Source organism: Perna viridis, chromosome 11, assembly GCF_037379345.1.
Source record: "Perna viridis isolate PV_CMFRI_1.1 ecotype Kerala chromosome 11, ASM3737934v1, whole genome shotgun sequence".
NCBI classification, from domain to species: Eukaryota; Metazoa; Mollusca; class Bivalvia; order Mytilida; family Mytilidae; genus Perna; species Perna viridis.
Genome location: NC_142455.1, coordinates 13197595 through 13220808, shown reverse-complemented (window position 1 = coordinate 13220808; position 23214 = coordinate 13197595). Strand labels below are relative to the sequence as shown.

At 34.5% G+C, this 23214-nt stretch overlaps 1 protein-coding gene across 1 annotated transcript; it reads right to left on the bottom strand.

Moving 5' to 3' along the window:
• Positions 1 to 1017: 1017 nt before the first annotated feature.
• On the bottom strand, positions 1018 to 18011 carry LOC148603051 (MOB kinase activator-like 4). Its single transcript, XM_088551880.1, has 8 exons — positions 17930 to 18011; positions 14028 to 14090; positions 13354 to 13454; positions 11578 to 11626; positions 10154 to 10240; positions 9663 to 9742; positions 8351 to 8462; positions 1018 to 3170 (listed from the first exon to the last, which is right to left on the bottom strand). The coding sequence occupies exons 1-8, from the start codon at positions 17996 to 17998 to the stop codon at positions 3045 to 3047; spliced, it is 687 nt and encodes a 228-aa protein (XP_088408006.1). The 5' UTR covers positions 17999 to 18011; the 3' UTR covers positions 1018 to 3044.
• Positions 18012 to 23214: the final 5203 nt, after the last annotated feature.

The window sequence follows — 23214 nt, the reverse complement described above, 5'->3', positions numbered from 1 at the left end:
CTCTACGCTCTGTTTAGGAACGGCGGCCAAGTTTTTTCCACGAATCAAATATCCCCACATCAGTTCTATGCAGGATACCCCTAGGAACATTTGTACCAAGTTTTGTTTCAATTGGTAAAATAGTGTCAGAGGAGAATATTTAAAAAAATAACGTTAAAGATAGCAAAAAAAAAAAAGAAAAAAAAAAAAACCTTGAAAAAGGGCAATAACTCGTACATGGCGTAATGGATTAAAATGAAAATTTAACAGCAGAAAGATCTCATCAGACTGGACACTTTTATCCAGGTCAGAATTTAGCTGAACCTAATGGTTTTGGATATATATGCGATAAAACTACTGTCTGACCCAACAATAAAACACCACTCAATAAACATTGAAAGCAGAATTAACGACTTATAACAAATGAATTAAATTGAACCACATTTAGAAGGCAAAATGATACCCCAAGGTTCCTTTCTGAAAATATGAAACCCCTCAACTTTGTCTAGTAACATTAGACAATGACTATTTTCTTCCATGCACATGATCCACAGATAATATTCAAGGTTTATATTCAGTTTTAGGAGTGACACTCTTAGAGTACACGGTCAGACAGACAGACAGAAGGACATGGTGGGTCACATACACATCAAATTGTAAGCTAATAGGTTGCTAATATCAGGATCTGGATCCATCTCGCATACAATGTACCTGTAAACCATCCAACAGTTGGGGGGAGACTCCCACAAAATCAATAATCCCCAATATAAAGAATGTAAGATTTGTGGGAGAATTTTGGTTAAACTTACCATGTTTTCTGTGAAAATACTAAATCATCGAAATTTTGCATAAAAAATTGCTTTTCTGTAAAAATCTACAACCTGAGACAGTGTTAATGAAGGAGAATCTCCCACACGAGACAGTGTTAATGAGGGAGACTCTCCCACATGAACTGTTCCAAAGGTTAAGATCATAGCTTTATCACCTCATAATTAAAGAAATTAACTCAACTATGCAGGAATAAAAAGTTAATGTAAATAAGATGATATTTTTTTTATTTCATATAAATAGAAAATTGTCACATGATTAAAAAATGCAGTTACATTTTGAACAATGACAAATGAACATTACATGTATATAGTATATGTAATATAAATTGCTTGATAGATGCATTTTTCTCTTTTCTTGGTATAAGGAACATATTTACTGATACATGTATATATAATTTCTCCTTTAATCCCAGCCACTAAATTAAAGCCTTATCCCATTCCTCAATCCTTTTTAACCTGGGTCAGGTGAAGGATTTTATGTCAGGGAAATTAAACTAGAACTAAAAGTTGAGTGAAACGAGGCAAAAACATTTTGAAGTCTCAAATATGAGACAATTAAAGATTTCATGGAAACCTTTCCCAATTCTCTTTTCTTTGGGAGAGAAATGTAAGGCTTACAAGCTTTTTCCATTATTCTGTCAACTAGCTATGTCTAAATGACAATTTATACAACAATCAAGACAACTTCTTTTCCTGATATTATTTGTTATTGCGAAAAAAAAAAGAAAATAAGTTGCTTGTGAACAAGCGGAATTTTCTTTAAAGTAGAAGAAAATCATGTCTGAAAGCAGAATATTTGTAAATACTCAAGCAATGCTAGAGTTGGGGTGAAATTTTTTTTTCTCTCTTAATTCCAACCTATTACATGTGTAGAATTAGATTACTCCAACAACTAAGAGGTTGAAACTCTGTTCCATTGAACTGAGGGTCGAAAAATGGCTTGTCAGACAAGATCTAGCATTGTTGAAGTAGGTTTAGGTAGGTGAAGTTGGCATAGATGTTCAGGTTTAGATACCTAATAAGTGGATCATACATACAACAATAATGTAAAGTTTATACAGTGAAACTTGTCTAAACCAAACCCCTTTTGAAAGAGATTTTTTTGATTAAGGAGGTAGACCTGGGATGAGGGACATAACTCTTGAAATCAGTTTGTATCATATTTAATTTCATCTAAGCCTATCAAGCTTTCATTTGAAATAGAATGAAATAAATCTAAGTTACTTTGATGCTTACATGAGATTGATGTAAAATGCTTTACAGAAACTTTTGGATGATGTGTAAGAGTTATGTCCCTTACCCTAGTTCTACCTCCTTATGAGAGGTATTCATTTTATACAGGTTAAAAAGTAATGAAACAGATATAAAGGGACTTTAGATAATGTCTGGTTTACACAGGTTATTGCTTTATCCAGGGATCAGTTTAGACAGGTTTAACTGTTTTTGTTTACTGACACCTTAAACAAGAACTACATTGGTACCTGAAACCTGTCTTTTCTCGGGACCTTTCATTATTGATAAAGGATCATAGACTTTTTCCTGGGTGAACCTTGGACTTCTGATTTCAACTGATTCTTGATAAATTATTAGTTAAATATCAGATCTATATTCTTTGAATTTGAATATTCATGCATATTACATAGTATATCAAATGAATTCCTTCTTACTGTCAAAGTACTTTTATTTGTAGAAATAAGTTTTCAAGGTTTGTGGAACTAAATTGCAGTAATCTGTGCGCTTTTACACTGTATGGATTTCTTTAGAGCTATTGAAATTTTGTTTAACAAAATGATATGGATGAAACCATCAAAAAAAATCAAGGAAGCTGATACCCACTATCAATATTTCTTTCCACAAAATAAACTGCCATGTCTGTATAATTTGACACAGTGTCTAGCTGTCATGACAGCATTATTTAATACAGTGTAAAACCGTCACTTCAATATTATTTGACATACTGTCTTACTGTCATGACAATAATGACAGACACATTTTCAAACTCTCCTGGTAGTATCATGTGACACAGTGTAAAACTGTCATGAAAGCATCATTTGACATACTGTCTTACTGTCATGACAATACAAAGCAAATCATTTACCACAATGGTCAAACTATTATGACAGAATCATTTGACAAAGTGTCTTTTTAGCACTAAATTTGATACTACCCATATAGTATAAACCATCACTCACTTAAAGCTTTCAAAATTTATAGATTAATGCATGAATAAGTGGACTATGCTTCACTCTCGCCTTCTATCAACTCTTGCTCATCTAAAATGGGAACGATTAGATTTTCCTTCGACATTAAATTGTACTTTGTCACAAATATGGTGAATCTTCTACACAAGTTCGTCTCCGCCTAAAAAAAAGAAATTGAAGATAAGTGAATAAGGTCACATACAAATGAACTTGAATACCATAAGGGTTAAAAAATTCAAATACATACAGTAGTTTCAACACAAAATGATAAAATGCTTCACAGAGTGCAGCTAGATATGCCTACACTGAAAAGATGGGGCAAATGTGGACACAAAATTCAAGCTTGATACAGCTCTGAACTTGATTGTGATTAAGTATTTGATACAAAATACATAAAAATCACAAAGAAGCTTACATTATTTAAAAAAAAAACCAAAAAAAAAACAGTTCCAAGGTCAACCAAGTTTCACAAAAATTGCTTAAAGTTTTTTTAAGTTACTGTGCAATACTGGATATTTCCTCTTTTTTGAGAATAAAGTCTAAAAACTCAAAAACAGAAGAACAGAAATTCAAAACAATTGAAGACTGAGCTAACATCAATAGTAATAAACTTTTTTTAACAAAGTCTCACAACTAAGTTATAGTCAAACAACTGTGAAATCCGACCTTTTTATGAACAAAGTCCCATAACTCAAAATGGGTAAATTGAAAGTTTCATTGACATTGCTGGAAGGGTTTTTAAGTTAGTCTGAAAACATAAAACCACCCCATTTTTGTATAAATAAAGTCCCATATTAACTCAACAACAAAAATCTTGTGTTAAAAAAAATCAAGAGGTAGCTCACAACAATTGGTGGCTGCATGTATGATTTTTTTGTGCAAATTGTTAACGATAGATAGACGGACAGGCAGATAGACAGACATTGGTATACCAAAATATGTCTAAACTGAGGGGTGTATAAAAACCTCATAAAGCATATGTACTAGGCAGAGGTAGCTGTTTAAATTTGTCCAATTCAATTCTTAATCATAGTTGAATATGTTGCTTTTATACCATTATTTTTTTAAACTCCTTGGTACTCATTGAAAAAAACAAATTTTACTATAATATGTTCTTGTACATCTAGACATTATGTGGCTATTATCTAAAGACATAGACTGAAGACTGTTAATTCCAATACACTTATATGTAGGTGTATTTATTAAGGTCATGACTCATGCTGGGAACTTTCAAAGACTGAAGTCTTCAAAAGGTGCTAATTGTCAAATATTCTATGCCTGATTTTGGCTTGATTTCAACACCCAAAAAGCCACAAATGTGATATGCTCTAAAATCGGGTGACTTCTGCTAGAATCTTGAATCCCATGATATGATTACTCTTTCATAATCCTTCCTTTTTCTGATGTCCAAAAGGTTTTAAATCAAAACAACTGGTTACCAGGAACCAGATTCAACCACTTGCAAATGCTATATATAAATATCAGGGCCATGATATTGTATTTGAGTTATATAGTCGATTGTAAAGAGCCCCTGTAAACCAGAAACTGGGTAAGGTTCAATGCTAACTGATCAGTTCATCTTTTAATGTAAACTTCCCGTTCTCATACAAACAAAAACACATGAAGGACACATGTGTATGATATTTAAGAGGAACATTTTGATCTCAAATGAAGCCAGAACTACGATTGATTGATTGATAGATTGTTGGGGTTTAATGCCGAGCAGCAATATTTCAGCTATATTGAGGTGATGAACATGAAAGGGATGATAAAATGAACATGCAATGATGATGATGAAATGAAAAAAGGGATGGGACACAAGGATAAAGGGTCGATAAAGTTTGATTGCCACAAGATAAAAGGGAGGGATGGGTAAGTTCAGGCAATTTAGCCTCCTGTGGCAGAGCGCATAGGTTCCTACTCCTATCGAATAACACAGCAGGGTTCTTTAACATGCGAGGAACGTGGCATCTTTTCCAGCACAGTGCACCACTATGGTTTGCAGTCAGGTTTTCCGCATTATAGCCTGACAACCCTAGCATGTAACATGCCAGGGGTACACCATTCCACCACCTGGGGCACACATCCCAGTTGGTCTGAGGGCAGAGCACCTAGCCCCCAGCTAGGTTTCTGAGCACTATTTAGTCGCCTTTTACAACAAGCTTAGCGCTGCTGCTGGCCTATTCTTTTGAACTATGAACCAGAACTATGAAACTATGACGGTAAACACGCTACAAATCAGCAGCTTAATGTGGAATAGTAATATATACATGAAATATGCAAATCATACGCAAATGTAAAGTACTGAAATTGAGCTTTCAATATTAACAACTTAAAAAGATGACATTCAAATGAGTTCAATTAACATACATGTATATGTACACGTATTGATGGTACTCTATATTTAGGTCATGACTCATGCTTGGAACTTAGAAAAAGATGACCTTCAAACGCTGATTCAATTTACAATATACATGTATATTGTATAGAAGGATGATTAACATTTATAACAATTTGAACAAACTTTGAATTTTTTTTCACAAACATGGTGTGTGCAAATGTGTAATCTGTCATCTGTTGAATCAGAGCATAAAACTGATTAGATGTAGCTCAAGCCAAAAAAAGTCTTGTTTTCTGCTACCAGCAAGAAAAAAAGGGGAAGATACATGTAGGTGGTGAATTATTTTATTTTAAAAAAACCATTTTACATTGAGATAACAGCAAACAATCTAGGCTCAAGGAGGTAGAACTAGGGTAAGGGACAAATAGGTTTGTTTCCTGTTTAAAAAAAATCCAGGTAGGTAGGTAGGGATTTTTTAAAAATTTTTGGCACAGTCAAAAAGTAATGCACTTTAATACGACAGGTGTGCATTATTTGTTTTGCATTGACAAATATTAATGTATTTCTGGAAATAAGCTACTACTAAAAGTTGTGCCAAGACATGGTGCAGATAAGGGTAACTCTATGTTTTAAACACAGAACAGTATGTAGGTATATGGCAGTTTCAACAACAGATTTTGAAAAGTCCAACTTTGATGGAGTAAAGAAGTCGTTGATGAAAATGTTGTAGATGTGGATCGAGGCAAAAATTACTTTTTGATTTTCTGTTGACTACACCCTGTCAGATGCATGTTGTCATGACAACTTATGCACATTTCTCTCATGGAAAAGAAAATTAAAACATAAGGTTTACAACCAGGGTTTGGACTAACGGATGGACAGACAGAACCAAACACTGCATGCCCCCTACTGTCATGAGTTGGACATAACAAAATTATTTGTCCAAGTCATACTTATGTTGTTGTAATTTCAATTGTAAATATAGAACAAAATGTGTCCGCAATTTTCTTTTATAAATAATGAACATTTTTTTCATCACTTGGAAGTTTTCGACTGTTTGCCTATGTGATGAAAAAGTCTGAGAGATACAAAGTTTTGTTTACATATTAGAACATCCATGTGTGGTTGAAACCAAACTCATTCACTCGCTCTGATAGTTTGTAAAAGACAGAGTATGTGATGAAATAAAACAATTTCCAATATTAATCTTAAAATAACTAAATAAAAATATTTTTTTAAGTTTATTTTCTATCTGAGTATATAAAAGACTGACACAAACGTCTGCTGAAGTTTGATAAAATATCCTGCATGGGCTGCAAAATTTCCAGTATACTACCGGTATATACTTCAGTAAGTTGCAAAACAATATCAAGCTTCTACCCTAAATGTAGTTGCCACCACTGAGTATGTGGATAAATACACATGAAATAGAAGTGTGGAAGACCTGAAATCGAGGAACCTCATACTAAAGGTGGCAAAGGGGGTTTATGAGGATAGAAAAATGAGAATTGTAAACTACAATCACATGATCGAGAAACTACATTTTGTAAAAAATGATGCTTGGTTGATGGTATGAAGGGCAGCTGAGAGAATGGAACACAAAAAATAAAACACCTTTCACAATGAACGGGAAATAATTTACTGAAAAGTGTGCCAAGCATGGCTCAATGCATATAAAAAATGTTCAATCACAATACCAAGAAGGGAGTCAGGAGTTAAAGGGGCAGGATCTAGGGACTGAGTGGGACCAGAATAAGAAGTTAAGGATGTGGGAACTACTTATTAACTGTCATGAGGAAGTAACCAGGTAAAAAATACAAAGTAAACATTAAAAACCCTGCCCAAAGGAAGTATATAAAGTTGTATGGCCAATGGAGAGGCCAATAGATGAATGGATTAATTTTTTTGTTGTTCATTGATTATAAAAAAAATAAAATAAAAAAAGGAGGACAAGATACTGGGGAGACAACATTTATAGATATATTTGTATGTTGTTATATACCTTACCCTCATAGAGGTTGAGATGTAAATTTGTTTTCAATACTGCACCTCTTTCCTTATATTGAAAAGTGCAACGACTTCCCCAACTGTAATGTTGCATGTACCTATAGTGATTCTCCCTGGTTGTCACCTACTACCGATAGACGATGCGCTTCATACTGTTTTAGCTTGTTTTTGTTTTGGTTAATGGTATTGCTAAAAATTATCTAAAAATGTCTGTGCATTACTAAATAAAGCAGAGACTGCAGTTCCGTATTTACAGTCTGAACTTACTTCCCCAAGATCCGAAACAGCGTCTTGATTTTTACTGCAGCCAGCCCTCAGAAAATGCAAGAATCTTACAAAGTCAGGAAAAGTGAATGATTTTACGCAATGTTATCCGATTGTCAACCATTGTTAGAATTGAAGCATGTCCGGGAATTTTGAAAGGTATGTGTGCAGTGCTAAACACAAAACCTACGTCTGCCACTGCGTTTCGGAACACTACCTACTTCAGAATAAAAAATACCGAGGAGTGCTGGTCAACAAGGCCTATGCGGATCAGAATTAAAAGAAACTCAGAACCGAAAATTATAAAAATTCTGAAATTACAGGTGTTTTCCGGAAATTCTAGAAAAAAATCAAGGTGTGGGATATTAGTCCAGGTCGGTCAGGAAACAGGAAACAAATGAATATTTTTTTTGGCCTAATATTAAGCTTTATCTGTTCTGTTAGTACATTGTATGTCAAAGCCTAAGAACAATTTATGCCCTTTAAGTATCAATCTAAATGAAATTCAGGCATTGCCAAATGTAGAGGTGACTCAAGATGCAGATTTACCAAACAAATTATTCCTTTTTTATTTATGTACATGTATATCATAAATCCTTCCTTCAACCAAATGACAAACTAAGACTGGTTATGTGGTCGGTAAGTATTTTTTTTTACATGCATGAATTCCCTCCTGCCGGCTATCTATAAAGGCTGCTACTTATAGCTTTAAATTAAGCATACTTTACCTCATATTCATCAAACAATGTCCTATGATGAAAATATGCATGTGAAAAAATTCTGTAAACTCTTCTACACACAGATCCAAGCTTTGCTACAGATGATTCTTTTATACTCACTCTGAAAAGGAAACCAGTAAAGACATGGTGAAATGCAAGAAATGCACCAGCCTGTAACCTACCAGTAAATACTTTCGGGAAACCACCGAAAGATCTTCAGCATCAAATATAATTAGTCACTACAATCATTCCAGTGCATTGGATTTTGAGTGGTAACGTCAAGTGTTAAATACGCAAGATTAAAAGTAGTTCAATACTTGTAGAGATGCAATTGGGGGTCGAACATCTCTATTTGCAAAAACAAAATTCATTTTTACTAGTAGTAGCCATGTTAGGATCATGCAAATTAGATATATTGTACAATTGATGTATTTCAAAACAGTCGCAAATTTTTTTCTTTATATTAAAGTTAGCTTGAGGCATTTAAACTGGAATGAATATCACTTTAAATATGGAGCTCTAGCAAATGATTTAAAAGAGAAAATGTTGGTAAAACCAGAGTTATCTCCCTTTACAAGAAAAAAAAATGATAGCTTAATACCATGGATTTTTTTCTGACAACAAAAAAAAAGATTATTTGAAGCCATTGTTGAACTTTTATTACCTGAAACATTATGAAAAACATATCAAAAATAAAAAAAATTAAATTTCTGCAGGGATTTTTTTAATTAAGAAAGCAGTCTAAAATTGCAGGAAGGTTTATTTTTATTTGCAATTTTCCTCTGGAAAACTTAAATTTTAAAAAAATCCAAGATCCAGAGTAAGAAATAGTAGCCTGTCCGCCAGCCCAAGTCTGGCAATTTTTTTTGACAGGGCTTGCTAATTTTGGCAAAAATCTATATAGCCATATAGTAAATGTATTGAAAAGTTGTATTCAGGACTGGCTAGAATTTGAACGAGTTTCCTACCCTGCAAGAGCATTGCATTGGGGCCCTACTCTGGACTTCTTTAGACCAATTTTTTGTCTACATATACTCAACCACATTTCTGTCAAAGACATTAGCTAGTTATCAATTTCAGTGAGTAATATGGTTAACCGCACATTACCTTGATTGAGTTATCATTACCTGATAAACTTTCTGAGCACATGTAGTTTACTGAACAATTGAGAATGTGGTCTAAATTTTATATCATTCTGATAAGTATTTCAAACTGTCTGATAGAAAGTTTAAATGTCTTCCATTTTCCTGTCCAATGCAAAAATTAATATGTTTACAGTATTTAAAAAGAGAAAATCATATTGAATCATGTAAACAATTACCTGCTAGGAAAATATTTATTGCTATTTAACAGGCAAGCAGCACCATCTAGTGTGTGTCTTGTATAATCTATGGCAGGACACTGAAAAAAAAAAACAAGTGAAATCAGTGAATTTTGCATTATCTCCCTTGCCAAATACATTCATATTATCATCTTATATATTAGCATTATTAACAGAAGTCAAAGATGTTAAAACCAGCATTATCACCATAAACTGTCATTGAAAAATAAATTGAATGAAAAAATCACCACACCAGTTCTATACAGAATATCCTAGGAACATTCATACCAAGTTTAGTTCTAAATGGTCTAGTACTTTCAGAGGAGAAGAGTTTTGAATTCAATTTGCAGCTAATAATATGAGGACATTTCTCTTAGTGTAGTGAAGATAACCAAATTGTTTTGAGTAGATTTTCACAACTGGTAAGAAAATGAAAGTCAGAAACATTAAAAGATGATGGTGCATATTCTACAAGAAGTTTTTAAATATACCTCCTTAGGTGTTTTGTGTGCTGCACATAGAAATATCCATTGATCTGTTGCTGTCATCTGTGTACATGTCTCTGGGTTACACTCCGCCTGAAAAAAGACAAAACACTGTACATACATGTATACATTATTGTTACACCATTACACTTACATGTACATGCTTTTCTTTAAAATCAACCTTCTGTAGTGTACATACATGTGCAGTGTCCTAGCTAGGGCAAAATGGAGGGCCCTGCACCCCACCATTCTGCCCCTTTTGAATTCCCACTTAGTGCCCTATTAATTACACTTATCTGAATATCCCTTTTAGATTACACTCTTGTTAATTACCCCAAGCCAATTAAAAAGTGTAACCTTCATGAACTACATCCTGTCGTAATAAAAAATCCCAAGGTAAAAACATCAGGTAATTATCGCTGATCGGGGTTATTGGATGAAGATTGAAAATTAGAAAATGGACCCCATTTGGATTGATCACCATTTTATGGACATCCAATCATTAGAATATATAGTTACAATAAGATTTAAATTGACTTTTTTCATGAATGATTTAGGAGACAAAAGTTATCATTATAGTAAAGCTACATTATAGTAGAACATCAAATACTATTGATTGTTTTATAATTCTGTATAATTTGACCCTTTTTTAAATGGAACAGCCATTATTTCGGCTACGCCTAGGGAAATTTCTGTCACAAAAATTACCGTATTAGAAAAGAAATAATTCCTTCTGGGGTAGATTTGTACTCATTTTAACATGGGTTTGGCATTTATATTCTGAATTAACGGTGTTAAATAATCAAATATAAATGCCGTACCCGTGTTAAAATGAATACAAATCTACAACTGAAAGGAATTATTTCTTGAATATAGCACAATGAAACCTGTCTAGACCCAATCCTGAATAATCTGAAAACCTGTCTAAACCAAACCCTGAATAATCTGATAAATCTGTCTAGACCAAAACCTGAATAATCTGAAATACCTGTCTAAACCAAACCCAGAATAATCTAAAAACCAGTCTAAACTAAACCCTGAATAATCTGAAAACCTGTCTTAACCAAACCCTGAATAATCTGAAAAACCTGTCTAAACCAAACCTTGAATAATCTGAAAACCAGTCTAAACCAAACCCTGAATAATCAGAAAAACCCGTCTTAAACAAACCATTAATAACCTGAAAAAAAACTGTCTTAAACAAACCATGAATAATTTAAAAACCTGTCTAAATCAAACCATGAATAATCTAAAAAAAAACCTGCCTAAACCTGTGTGTGTGTGTATATATATATATATAATTATATATATATATATATATATGAGAATAGTCAGTTTTAAATATGTACATGTAGCTCCTACTAATTCTGCCTGATTTGTACTTGGAATTGTAATTTTTTGAAGAAGAGAATAACTGTAAGTTTTCTTACCGATACCTGTAACTTTACTGACAAACCATTAAGTTCCATACAGAATTGTCTGAAAAGAGAAATTATTAAAACATCAACAATAATGTAAACTTGGGGTCTGAAGTCTCTTCAAATTATGATAAAGGATCTTTCAAATTTGAATTACCTAGGTTCTAAACTTTCAACCCTGTTCACTGACAGTTTGGTTGAGGATTTCTGTTTTTTTATCACAAGAGGACCATTATTTTTAAACTTGAAGTCAAGGAAGTGCCACTCATAATTTGAGTAAATTTGGAATTCACGAAACTTTTATGCTGCTGTTTCAGGTTTTAACAATCAAGGTGCTTTTCAGTAATAGTAATAAATTGCATTTTGGCGAGAAACATGGTTAACCGCACATTACCTTGATTGAATTATCATTACCTGATGAACTTCCTGAGGACATGTAGTTTACTGAACTTTGTTGAAATTATTCGCTACAGATATATTTTTTGGGTAAGGCATTGCAAAGAAAAATGTTAAAAAAAGTGTATTTAATGAGACATTAAAATTAATGATATCCCACCACATATATGTACATGTAATGGTGAAAAAGGGGATGGTAAAATGTTAGATATATAAAAAACAGCTTCATAATTTTCAGGTATGCAATTATTACTTTTGATTTGTAACAAGTTCATTTTGGACTAGACAGGTTATATATTTTGGGTAAATTATGATTAAGCGACACAATTTTTTTTTGTAAGTGCAATTGCAATTTGCATGATACCTGTATTTCCTTGTTCAAGTAAGCACTTACATGTAGAAGTTGGTAGAACTAAAAAAAGTTTTGGGATAAAAGAGGACAATAATATTTTGTGATTGAAACGAAGGAGAAAGGGGCACATCGAAGGAGGGTACAATAAACAGACATTTGTATGTCCCTTTATACCAAAGGCTATTTTACATATTATCTTTAAACAATCCTAATTTTGGGGATTTGATAAATCGCATCTACCCAAAAGAACTTGAGATAAAGGATACTACAGACACTGTGAGGTCAGCCTCATATCTTGACTTACACTTAGAAAGCGATGGTAAAGGAAATCTATTGACCAAACTTTACGACAAACGTGATGACTTTTCATTCAAAACTGTCAACTTTCCTTCCATCTGTGGCAACATCCTTTCAGCACCTGCATACGGAGTGTTCATATCACAACTCATACGTTATGCCAGAACTTGCCGAAACTATGCAGACTTTTTGTATCACGCTAAAGCTCTAACAAATAGGCTTCTGGAACAGGGTTATGTTGCTACAAGATTGAAGTCATCACTACTGAAGTTTTATGGTGTCATCATGAACTTGTGGATCTATATGGTGTATCCATCTGCATCATGAAAACTGATTTATTCAATGGGTCATGGTTTACCTTTCCTCGTTTGTCTACCCCTGACTTGACTTTTTATAAGCAACTCGGCGGATGTTTCTAGAAAAGCAGAGGACGCTTACCCTACCAGTGCACATGGTCCATGTTCCCAGATTTTAGTGGAGTCCGAGTTGCTCATTTGCTTTTGTTACTTTGCATGTATGATTTTAATTACTATATGTTCTTTGTTGTGTGTGTCTGTTTTCCATGACTGGTCTTTGTCCCTGAATTACATTCTTTTGATTACCGCTATAACCTTGGTTCCCTTGATTACTCTTTGACATGTTATAAATATCTATAGACATACATGTATCATTTTCAATGTTAAATGGGTCACATCATAGCCATACATACATAGTTTGAATACCATATTTTCCTAGAACTATACCTAAGATGTTCATATTTCCAGACTCCCTCGTCCACACCATCAGGCTGATTGAGAATGCCCTCGACATCATTTACATTCTTGTTTATAGCTTGCTGAATGTACTGAAATATATATATCAAGATTACGATGTAAGGGATTGTGCTGGATTTCACCACATTGTTAGTTACATTGTATATAGTGAAACAATCCACTGAACTAATGAATTGAACAGTTACATTGTTATAAAAACTTAAGGTTGAAAGTTGAGTTGTAACAATTCACCGTTGAATCGTCATTGACCATCATTGGTCAAAGCAATACCTGTATCATAGGGTCTTTCTTTAAACATTATTTGTACATGTACATGTAGATAAATTTTGCTTCTTATCCTACTTTTTCTCCAGTTTTCTCTTTAACCTTTGCTGTAAAACTGAAAGTCATTGACATACACAAATGAGCAGCTACATGTATACAAAATGAATTTGAATCAAAATTAAGAGGACTAAGCCATCCTTCATAATGCAAGGCACGTCTGGCCCATATTGTATGATAATACATGTACAAAATATACATAAAAATTTTGTGTCATTACAAAGTATAGTGATACATGTATGTACGTTGAAGTGGGTATGACTTTAGCCATTTCTATGTCCAAACTACTGCCAGAAGTAAAAAAATACAACAAATGTATGTACCTGTTGAACAGCAAGAGTGTTGTCCATTTCTTCATAAGCTAAGTCACTCCATTTTGACCACACCTAAAAGATATTTAAACAAGAGGCTCCTAGGAGCCTGAATCGCCCACCTGGTTGAATTTTGCATTTCAAAGGCAATAAATTTAACAAAAATTTGTCCAACAATTTTGATTCAAGAAGTCTTTTGTAGGGCTTATCATAAGGATCATTTCAACAAATGAAAGTTTCTTTTAATCTATCATAGTTTTCAAGATATTAACTGAAAACTGTTAAAAAAAAAGGCATTTTTTCTTTTTCAAGGGCAATAACTCTTACAAGGAGTCATCTGGCAACTTTATCCCTGAAGACTTATGTAGTCCTAATAATAAGAATCATTTCAGCTATTTGGCTAAACCTAACGGTTTGGGAGATATATGTGAAAGACTACTGTCTTGAAGGATCAAAAATCCCCACAACAGTTCTATGCAGGATACCCCAAGGAACATTCATACCAAGTTTGGTTTAAATTGGTGAAGTAGTATCAGAGGAGAAGATTTTTGAAAGAAATAACATAAAAAATAGCAAAAATCTTTGAAAAAGGGCAATAACTCCAACATAGCTTAATGGATTAAAACCAAAATTTGACAAGAAATAGATCTTCTCATGCTTAACACTTTAAATTGTGTCAGAATTTAGCTAAACCTAATGGTTTTGAAGATATATGCAAAAATCTGCTGTCTGACTCCTATGTTCTATCTTTAGTAATGGTGGCCATGTTTTTCAACGAATCAAAAATCCCTACATAAGTTCTATGCAGGATATCCCAAGGTACATTCATAACAAGTTTGGTTTCAATTGGTCAAGTAGTTTCAGAGGTGAAGATTTTTGAAAGAAATACATACAACATTAAATAAAGCAAAAAATTGTTGGAAATAACTCCAACATGTCTTAACAGATTAAAACCAAAATTTGACCTGGATAGATCTAAACATGCTGAACACTTTGACCATGTCAGAATTCAGCTAAACCTAATGGTTTTGGAGACATACAATGTATGTGAAAAACTACTGTCAGACTGCTATGTTCTATTTTTAGTAACAGCGGCCGTGTTTTTTGACAAATCAAAAATCCCCACATCAGTTCTCTGTAGGATATCCCTAGGAACATTTATACCAAGTTTGGTTCTAATCAGTCAAGTAGTTTCAGAGAAGAAGAGTTTTGTATAATTGTTAACGACGATGAAGACGGACGACAAGTGATGGCAATTACAATGCAAAATAAGAATAAGGCAATGCATATACATGTACCTATATTGTTTTTATCCTGTTATATTAATAGTTTTGTGCATGTGTACATTTTTAAAATAAAATTTTAAAATGCATATCCCCTGAGGGGCCCCGATCGTTAAACCAGAAGAAAAAAAATTAATACGCATGGCGCATGACTCAGTAAACATTGAAATTCAATCCGCACCATATAATCCATCAAAGCTGTTTGAAGAAAATAAGCAATGTATCAAAATTTACTTAATTCCAAGAGACAAATAAGTAAAATGAACAATAAATACGAATATTTTGAATGTTGTAAAGTCGATTTTAAGAACATTAAAGTTTTGAATTTCGTGAGGAAGGTGGAAGCTGACTTGTTTCTGTTTGGTATATGGCAGTAGAGTTCAGGGGTGAAATTTGTGCACTAGTTTCTTTGGGATTTGAAATATTTGAGATTTTTGAAGAAGAGGAGGCAGTTGTATGGGCAGATCTATAATGTAGTGTTCCTCTGATTCATTATCTTGGGGTTTATGCAGTAATAAATCCAAGACCATAACAATTCCTGGTCATTTGTCTCTTCACGAGTTTTATCATATTGTAATGCTTCAATTTCTTTAAGTGGGGACCAGTTTATATTAAATTGTGACAGACACTCTGGCTCTGAGTCCGACATGACTGAAATGATAGGGGAAGTCGTCTGCAAACTGATAATGAATCAAATCTGAACTAGATTTGGGATTTGCCATACATGTGTATATATGACGGTGAAAAAAATACAAAATCATTATTTGGTTTACATAAAATCTTTTATTTCATTCAGGTGACAACGAAACAAAACAGCAAAAAAAAGATTAACCGGATACACAATCGCAATTTGTTTATATTGTATCTATGGAGGCGGCCATGATTAATTTACGTATACCAGAAAAAAGTAGTTCCCCCGATCACGTCAGTGGGAGGAGCCAGAAAGTCGATAACCTGCTATGTACGGATACAGCAAAAAAATAATCGTATACCTTTATTCGTTTAACAAATAACCTCATTGCAGGATAAAAGGTATTTATTCCTACATGTACAAGTAGTGGATACAGAATACATATACATTTTGTGATGAATAAAACACACATCTTATCATAAAATAGATATGCTGAAATATCTTTTTCCCCAAGCCATTTTATTCATAGTAGGTCGAGATTGTAATATGCTGAATTTGCAATGCCACATTTGCAAAGTGCTGAGTTGTCCTGCATTGGGTGGGAAGAGTACCATACAAGTATATACATGTATTCTGCAGGGTCCTGTCTAGTCATTATAATCATGATGTTCACTGAGGCATTTTTTCAAACCCAACAGTAATCATACATGTTAACCTAGTCAAACCTAATTGTGGGAGATCTCCTGTAATCCATCATAATATTGCAGGGGATTTTGTGTGACGACATTATTGACATATTTTGTTATGTTATACATGTAAATAAAATAAAACATAGGATTTTAAATATTTTTTTTTCAAAACCATATATATATATTGTATACAAATGAATCAACAAAATGAATTATACATGTATTCACAGAATGATGCTTGGTATGGCATAAAAAAGATTTTGCCCTGTTTCAATCTTCATCACTGGCATATCAATGAGTCTGGTTTTGATGGACCTGCTTCCATCTTTAAAAATATGAACAAGAGTAGCAAAGATCTTATTGGCACCCCTACCATTGCTTTCACCACATAAAATACTGAATGGTTTCTGTTTTCAGTTTTCAACCACTGTACGTTTGTAGCCTCAAGACTTGGTACGCTAACCAGCTATATGATTTGGGTACATTTAGTCCTTTTACATTAAAATTTCTTAGCAATTTAATTTTCAGTGAAAGTATTTTTTCACAAAGTCAGTAAAATGATCAGCCACAAGGAACAGGAAGTTGTGTTCGGCCACAATGTTTGTAAAACCTTGACAAAACTATCCATTTGAAATTGTAAATCATGCTATTTGTTGATATGAGGATAATTCTAGAGAGACTTGTATGTCAATCAGCTGTTCCAAGCATTTTGATGGTAAAGTGCTTTCACGACCCACACGGTTGCTGACATAAACAAAAATGGCGGACAAAAATTGACAGAAATTTGATAAGTTCAATTACAGGAGGTTTTTAAGAGAGGAGGAATTCTTGAAACCAGGAGATCGTTGCCTCCCACATTGGGACTTTTTATTTTGCAGGTCAAAAGGTAAAATTATGGGAGAGTCCTGCAAAAAAGGGGAGAATTAACATCTATGCAGCAATATCTAACTAAGGGAGGAGACCAACCAAAATAAAAATTACCCTCCCAACTTCACCAAGGGCAAGGACGGCATAATTATTTGGACTAGGTCCTGTCATTTAGCACATGTCTATGAAACAGCAGAGAGCATTTGTTTCACATTCATCTTCTCGATCTTCTCATGAAATATAATGAATGATAAAATGAAATGATACTGACTGACATGGGATGAGTGTAGTCATAATAATCGTGACAGGAAAATGAATCTGAGTCGTGGTAATTAGCATGTTACTGGCGGTGTGTACTGTCGGTCACATGTCTTTTTTACTCTATCGTATAAACAGATATCTGAGGTCTAAAATGAAAAAATTCAACATTCGCAGAAAATCTACCTCTGCTTTAGTTCCCGGTCTATTCCTACGAAGTACGGCGGTGCTTCCATCAGCCATTTTCATCTTCATTGCAGCGCCACCTGTAAATAAAGAGCAACGAACGCTAACTCCAAAAAATAAAACGTAATCAAAGTGCCTATACATTCTGGATTAGAATCGCTTCAAAATTGATTCTTCTTTAGTGTTAAACAGTTTAACACCAAAATCAATATCAGTAAATATTTTAGAAGGTCTAACTTAACACCAAGTTAATAGCCTAATTTTGTTAACTTTTAATTAAAAGTTGGTATATCTGTCCAGTTTGGATTCTGTTAAGATTAAATAAATATCAGTGTCCTAGCTAGGGTAAAATGGAGGGGCGCTGCACCCCTATCACGCCCGCCCCCCTCTGCCACTATTGAGTACCCTCTTAGTGCCCATTTACAATTATCTGAATGGCCCTTTGAGATTTTCACTCTTGTTAATAAAATACCCCAAGCCAATTAAGAAGTGTCACCTTCATGAACTACATGCTGTCGTAATTAACCCTCAGGTCAACCTCAGGTAATTATCGGTGATCAATCAGCTGACCAGGGTTATCGGATAATGATTGACAAGTAGAAATTAAATGAATCCATTGGATCTACAACAATTTTATGGACAGCCAATCATTAGTTAATAATTAATTTCTACTGCACAACTAATTTTACAAATATTTCCATGTTAACAGGTCTAAATTTTGTAGAACTAACGGTGTAAACAATTGCATGCTGCACATGTTTGTTTATTTAAAATGTCAGTTACATCCCTTATAATTTCAGTATTTTTAAAATATTATATATCTTCAACAGTAAAAGACACATTCCATAAGTTGTAATTATATTAGTTATAGGAAATTATACTCCTTCTACATACTTACAGACATTTAATGGGAGCAATATTGAATATTTGTAAAATTTCATGAAACATTTTACCTCATATTATGTCATAAATGTATCACTGCCCTTATCACCACCATTTAACATGCTACCTCATCGGCTAGGACATTGATAAACCTGGTTCATACCACAACCTGATCATATTGAAACTGAATTCTGAACTCTTTCATATGGAAACAAGGATATGGCAGTAATCAAAAGAATGTAATCCGGGGACAAAGACCAAACATAGAAAACAGACATACACAACAAAGAACGTAAAGTAACTAAAATCATACATACAAAATAACAAAAGCAAATGAGAAACTTGGACTCCACTAAAAACTGTGAGCATGGACCAGGTGCACTGGCAGGGTAAGACTACAGTAATACATTTCAACTTATTCACCACTATATACATGTATATATGTGTTATATACATGTAAGATGTATCTGTTTTTTAAAAGCACTTGGTCATCTGAGAAAGGTCGTTCAGTACAATAAGGGTGTCATGCATATATTAATCATAAGGTCAAATTACAGTTATATTACACATAATTTATCAAATTATAATTTATAATTCTGATAATTGAAAATAATCATACCACAGCTAGGTAAATTACTGATGACTACCCTACGAAGAACTGTGAGCTCATCACAAAAAAAAACAACACATGCACTGTATGAGAATTGTTTGCATACAGGCAAGTTTATATATATTTCCATTGAAAAAATATTAGACATCGACTTTTCTTTCTCCAGTGGTGGTTGGTGATAGCTGTGATTTTTAGTAATATATGAGATTTTTTTTTCAGGAGTAACCAGGGGTAAATTAAAATTCTTTTTATTTCCTAAGTATCAAATTCAGTTCAGTAAAATGATCTGAAGATTTCATCACACATAAATTTATATTTCTTAAGTGTGTATACACATTTACAAGAGTAGTGCTCCAATTCTCCTGCCTCGCAACAGAGGTGAGGTCATGCATGCATGGGGTATTAGTAATGAGAAAAAGTTTATTGCTTTAAAAGTAATAATGCCTCGGAAACTAAACTATGTCGGGCGAACGGACGGTAAGCCGAATTCTATGCTCGCTCGCCGCTTACATTATTAGTTATCAACAGTATTTAATGAAAGTATATGAACATGATCCAAATTTATACCCGGAAGCCAATTTTCAACCCAAAAGTTACAAGTTCAAGTCATTAAGAACTTGTGACCTCAATTGACCATTGACCTACCATTATAATTTTTTTTTCAGGAAAATGGCAGAAAATTTTTTTTTTTGCATATACAATAAATGGAAAATATTGTATAGATATCAAAGGAGGGCATATAAAAGTAAAGATTCAGTTCAATCAAATATTTTATTCTTGTTAAGGCCAAATAAAATAAATAAGTAGATTTTAATCCCATCCCGCTCCTAAAAAGTAACAATCTTTTAAAAAAAAATGGGATGGGAATTTCAAAATCAGGATTTTTGTTCATGTCAGTTTCTTGTATTTAGGCTTTGGGTATAACATACAAATATTTCAATTCTTGTTGACCAAAATAATGTTTATTCTCTGAAACTGATGTGGCTATGGATTTAGAACATGTCTTTACATCAAATAGCTAAAATTAGGATTAAAAACATTTGGTAAGGAGTAAAAAATAAAAAAAATAATATCCTACCAACCACCCAATATAGTTGGTGAGGGTTGGATAAAATTTACTTGGCCCAAACAAGACAATGTCTTGCCTGTAACCAGGAATTGGACAAGGAGCTGTTTCTTTTTTATAAACCATAATAAAGCACGAGAAAGTCTGGGACTTGTGCAGTCCAGGAAGCTTCCCCTGTGATAGCACGAGAAAGTATGGGACTCGTGCAGGCGCAGTCCGGGAAGCTTCACCTGGCGGATTACACTCCCGATAGTGTTCGGTGATGTTGCTATCTGTGCCTCCTAGTATGTAGCCTATCCATCTCAATTTACGCTTGATGGTGTCAGTAATAGGTGTTTGGTTGGTATGTTCCCATAGCTCTGGTAATTTATCAGGCCATCTGATCTGTTGAATCTGTCAGTGGCATTTGTTTACGAAGACCTGTTGATCATGTTCGAACTTCTTTGTCTGTTTCCAAGTCTCCGATCCATACAAAAAAACTGACTTGACATTTGTCTCGTGTATTCTGATTGTTGTTTTGAGGCTGATGTTTCTGCTCCTCCAGATTTGTCTTAGGGTTACCAATGCTTGTCTGGCTTTTCCAAGTCTCGCTTTGATGTCCTCATCCATTCCTTGAAACGACAATGCCTAAGTAGGTGAAGTTGCTAACGTCTTCAATGGAATCACCATTGAGCTTGGTGGCTACTATGCTATGTATGTTAACTCTGAGTGACTTTATTGGTGTTTCTCTCTAGACCAGTTGATTTGGCTGTTTCGTACAAGGCCGATGTCTTCAGTTGTAGGTGCTGGAATTGGTGGAATAGTAGGCTCACATCATCTGCAAAGTCAGTGTCTTCTAGCTTTGTAGTGAGTGACCATTAGATTCCTCTAAGTAGTGACTGCAGTGTTCTTATAATCCAGTCTATGAGAAGATAAGGGGTTACAGGAGACAACCGTGGCGTACCCCTGTATGTACATTTAAGGATTGTGAGCGCGTGGAATTGTGAATGACTTGGCATTTGGTGTTTTTGTCAAGTCATAGGATAATCTTTACTATATGACGGGAATTCCATAGTGTCTTAGTACATATAAATTGTATTTCTGTCAACTATGTCGAAGGCCTTTTTGAAGTCCAGGAAGTTGATGTAGAGGGATGATTGCTATTCTATGGACTGCTCGATGATGACCCGTAACGTGGCAATTTGGTCATTACATGATCGACTGCATCGTAATCCTGCTTGCTCATCACGCATGTTTGTATCTATTGCTGCCTTGATTCTTTCCAAAACGACTCTTGCCAGGACTTTACTTTGAATTGTAGCTGAATTCCTTTCCAGTTTTGGCAGTTGCGCAGGTCACCCTTTTTTGGAAGTTAAATGATGTAACCCAAACTCAACTCCTCAGAGATTTTCACTCTTTCCCAGATATTGTCAAACAGCTCATGCAGGATGCTTTAGGGCCCCGGAGCGGCTGTTAAAAGAATAGGCCCACAGCAGCGCTAAGCTTGTCGTAAAGGGCAACTAAATAATGCTCAGAGCTCTGGAGGGGGCTAAGGGTATTCTGCCAACGGAGCAACTGGGTTGTGTGCCATAGGTGATGGAATGGGGTAACCTTGGCATTTAACTTGCTGGGGTTGTCATGCCATAATACGCAAAATCAGTATGTTGAGAAAGATGCAACTTTCCTTGTATGTTAAAGAACATTTCTTTGGTATGCTATCGGAGTAGGAACCATTTGGCTCCTGTGGAGTTTGGTCCGGTCCAGGGGCTTTTCCAGTCCTGATTCTCCATAGAGCTTTTATGATTTCATCCTCCGTGATTAGACCAGTATCAACATCAAGGTCTTCTCCAGGAGGTAGATCAGGAGCATCTGGTATATCTTCTCCATTTAAAGTGGCCGATCTAGGTTTGTTATCACATTGCCATCTTTGTCTATCACTGGTTTGGATGTGTTGATCTTCCTACTTGCCAGTTGGCATGTGATGTACACAGTCTTGGTGTCTTTTCTGGCCATTGCATTCTTTGCTTTTGAAGCGAGCTCGTTGATGTAGGTTCTTTTATCCCGTTTGGTTTTTCTCTTTACTTCTTTCCTGATGCTTATGTGTTACCTCGTCAACTATTTTTTCTTCAATATTGTCTTGACTTGGTCAAGTTGTATCTTAACAGACCTACGCGTCTTAGTTGTCTCGATTGTATCGTCAGATAATCATATCTTGTATTCCTTCTTTGAAAATCCAAGTTCTTCTTGGCATGTGGTGTTATATGTGGGTTTTACTCATTCTCCCATTGTTTGTTTACTGTGCTTATTCCTTATGCTGTACTTTCTGCTTCTAATCTGATATTGTCTATTTGCCCTCGCTATCTTGATCTTAAATTTAGCCACCACAAATTGATGATCGGGTGCTATATCAGCACGCTGATAAGCTCTAACGTCTGTCATGCTCTCTCCATCTCCTGGCGACTGTAATGTGCTCTATCTGGTTTCTAGTTTTCATGTCTGGAGATACCCAGGTTGTTTATATCCTTGTGAGGGAATGTTGTACCACCTATAAAAGGATCGTTGTGGGAGCATAAATCTGCAAATAGTTCTCCAAATGATTCTTACCAATTCCTTCCTTCCCCATGATGAGTTCTCTCCCTGTGTTATTTTTTCCGACTTTGCCATTCGTGTCACCCATTACATATGAAGATGTCACGTGGTGTTCTATTTAGGGTAGTTTGGAGCTGGTTGTAAAACTCCTCTAAATAC

Excerpts from the sequence above, each read along its gene's own strand:
- LOC148603051 (XM_088551880.1), bottom strand. The coding sequence starts at position 17,998 with ATGAAGATGAAAATGGCTGATGGAAGCACCGCCGTACTTCGTAGGAAT. Across the intron at positions 9,743-10,153 it reads CACACAAAACACCTAAGGAG|TGTCCTGCCATAGATTATAC; the intron begins GTATATTTAAAA and ends TTTTTTTTTCAG. Across the intron at positions 8,463-9,662 it reads AATAAATATTTTCCTAGCAG|AGTGAGTATAAAAGAATCAT; the intron begins GTAATTGTTTAC and ends TTTCCTTTTCAG.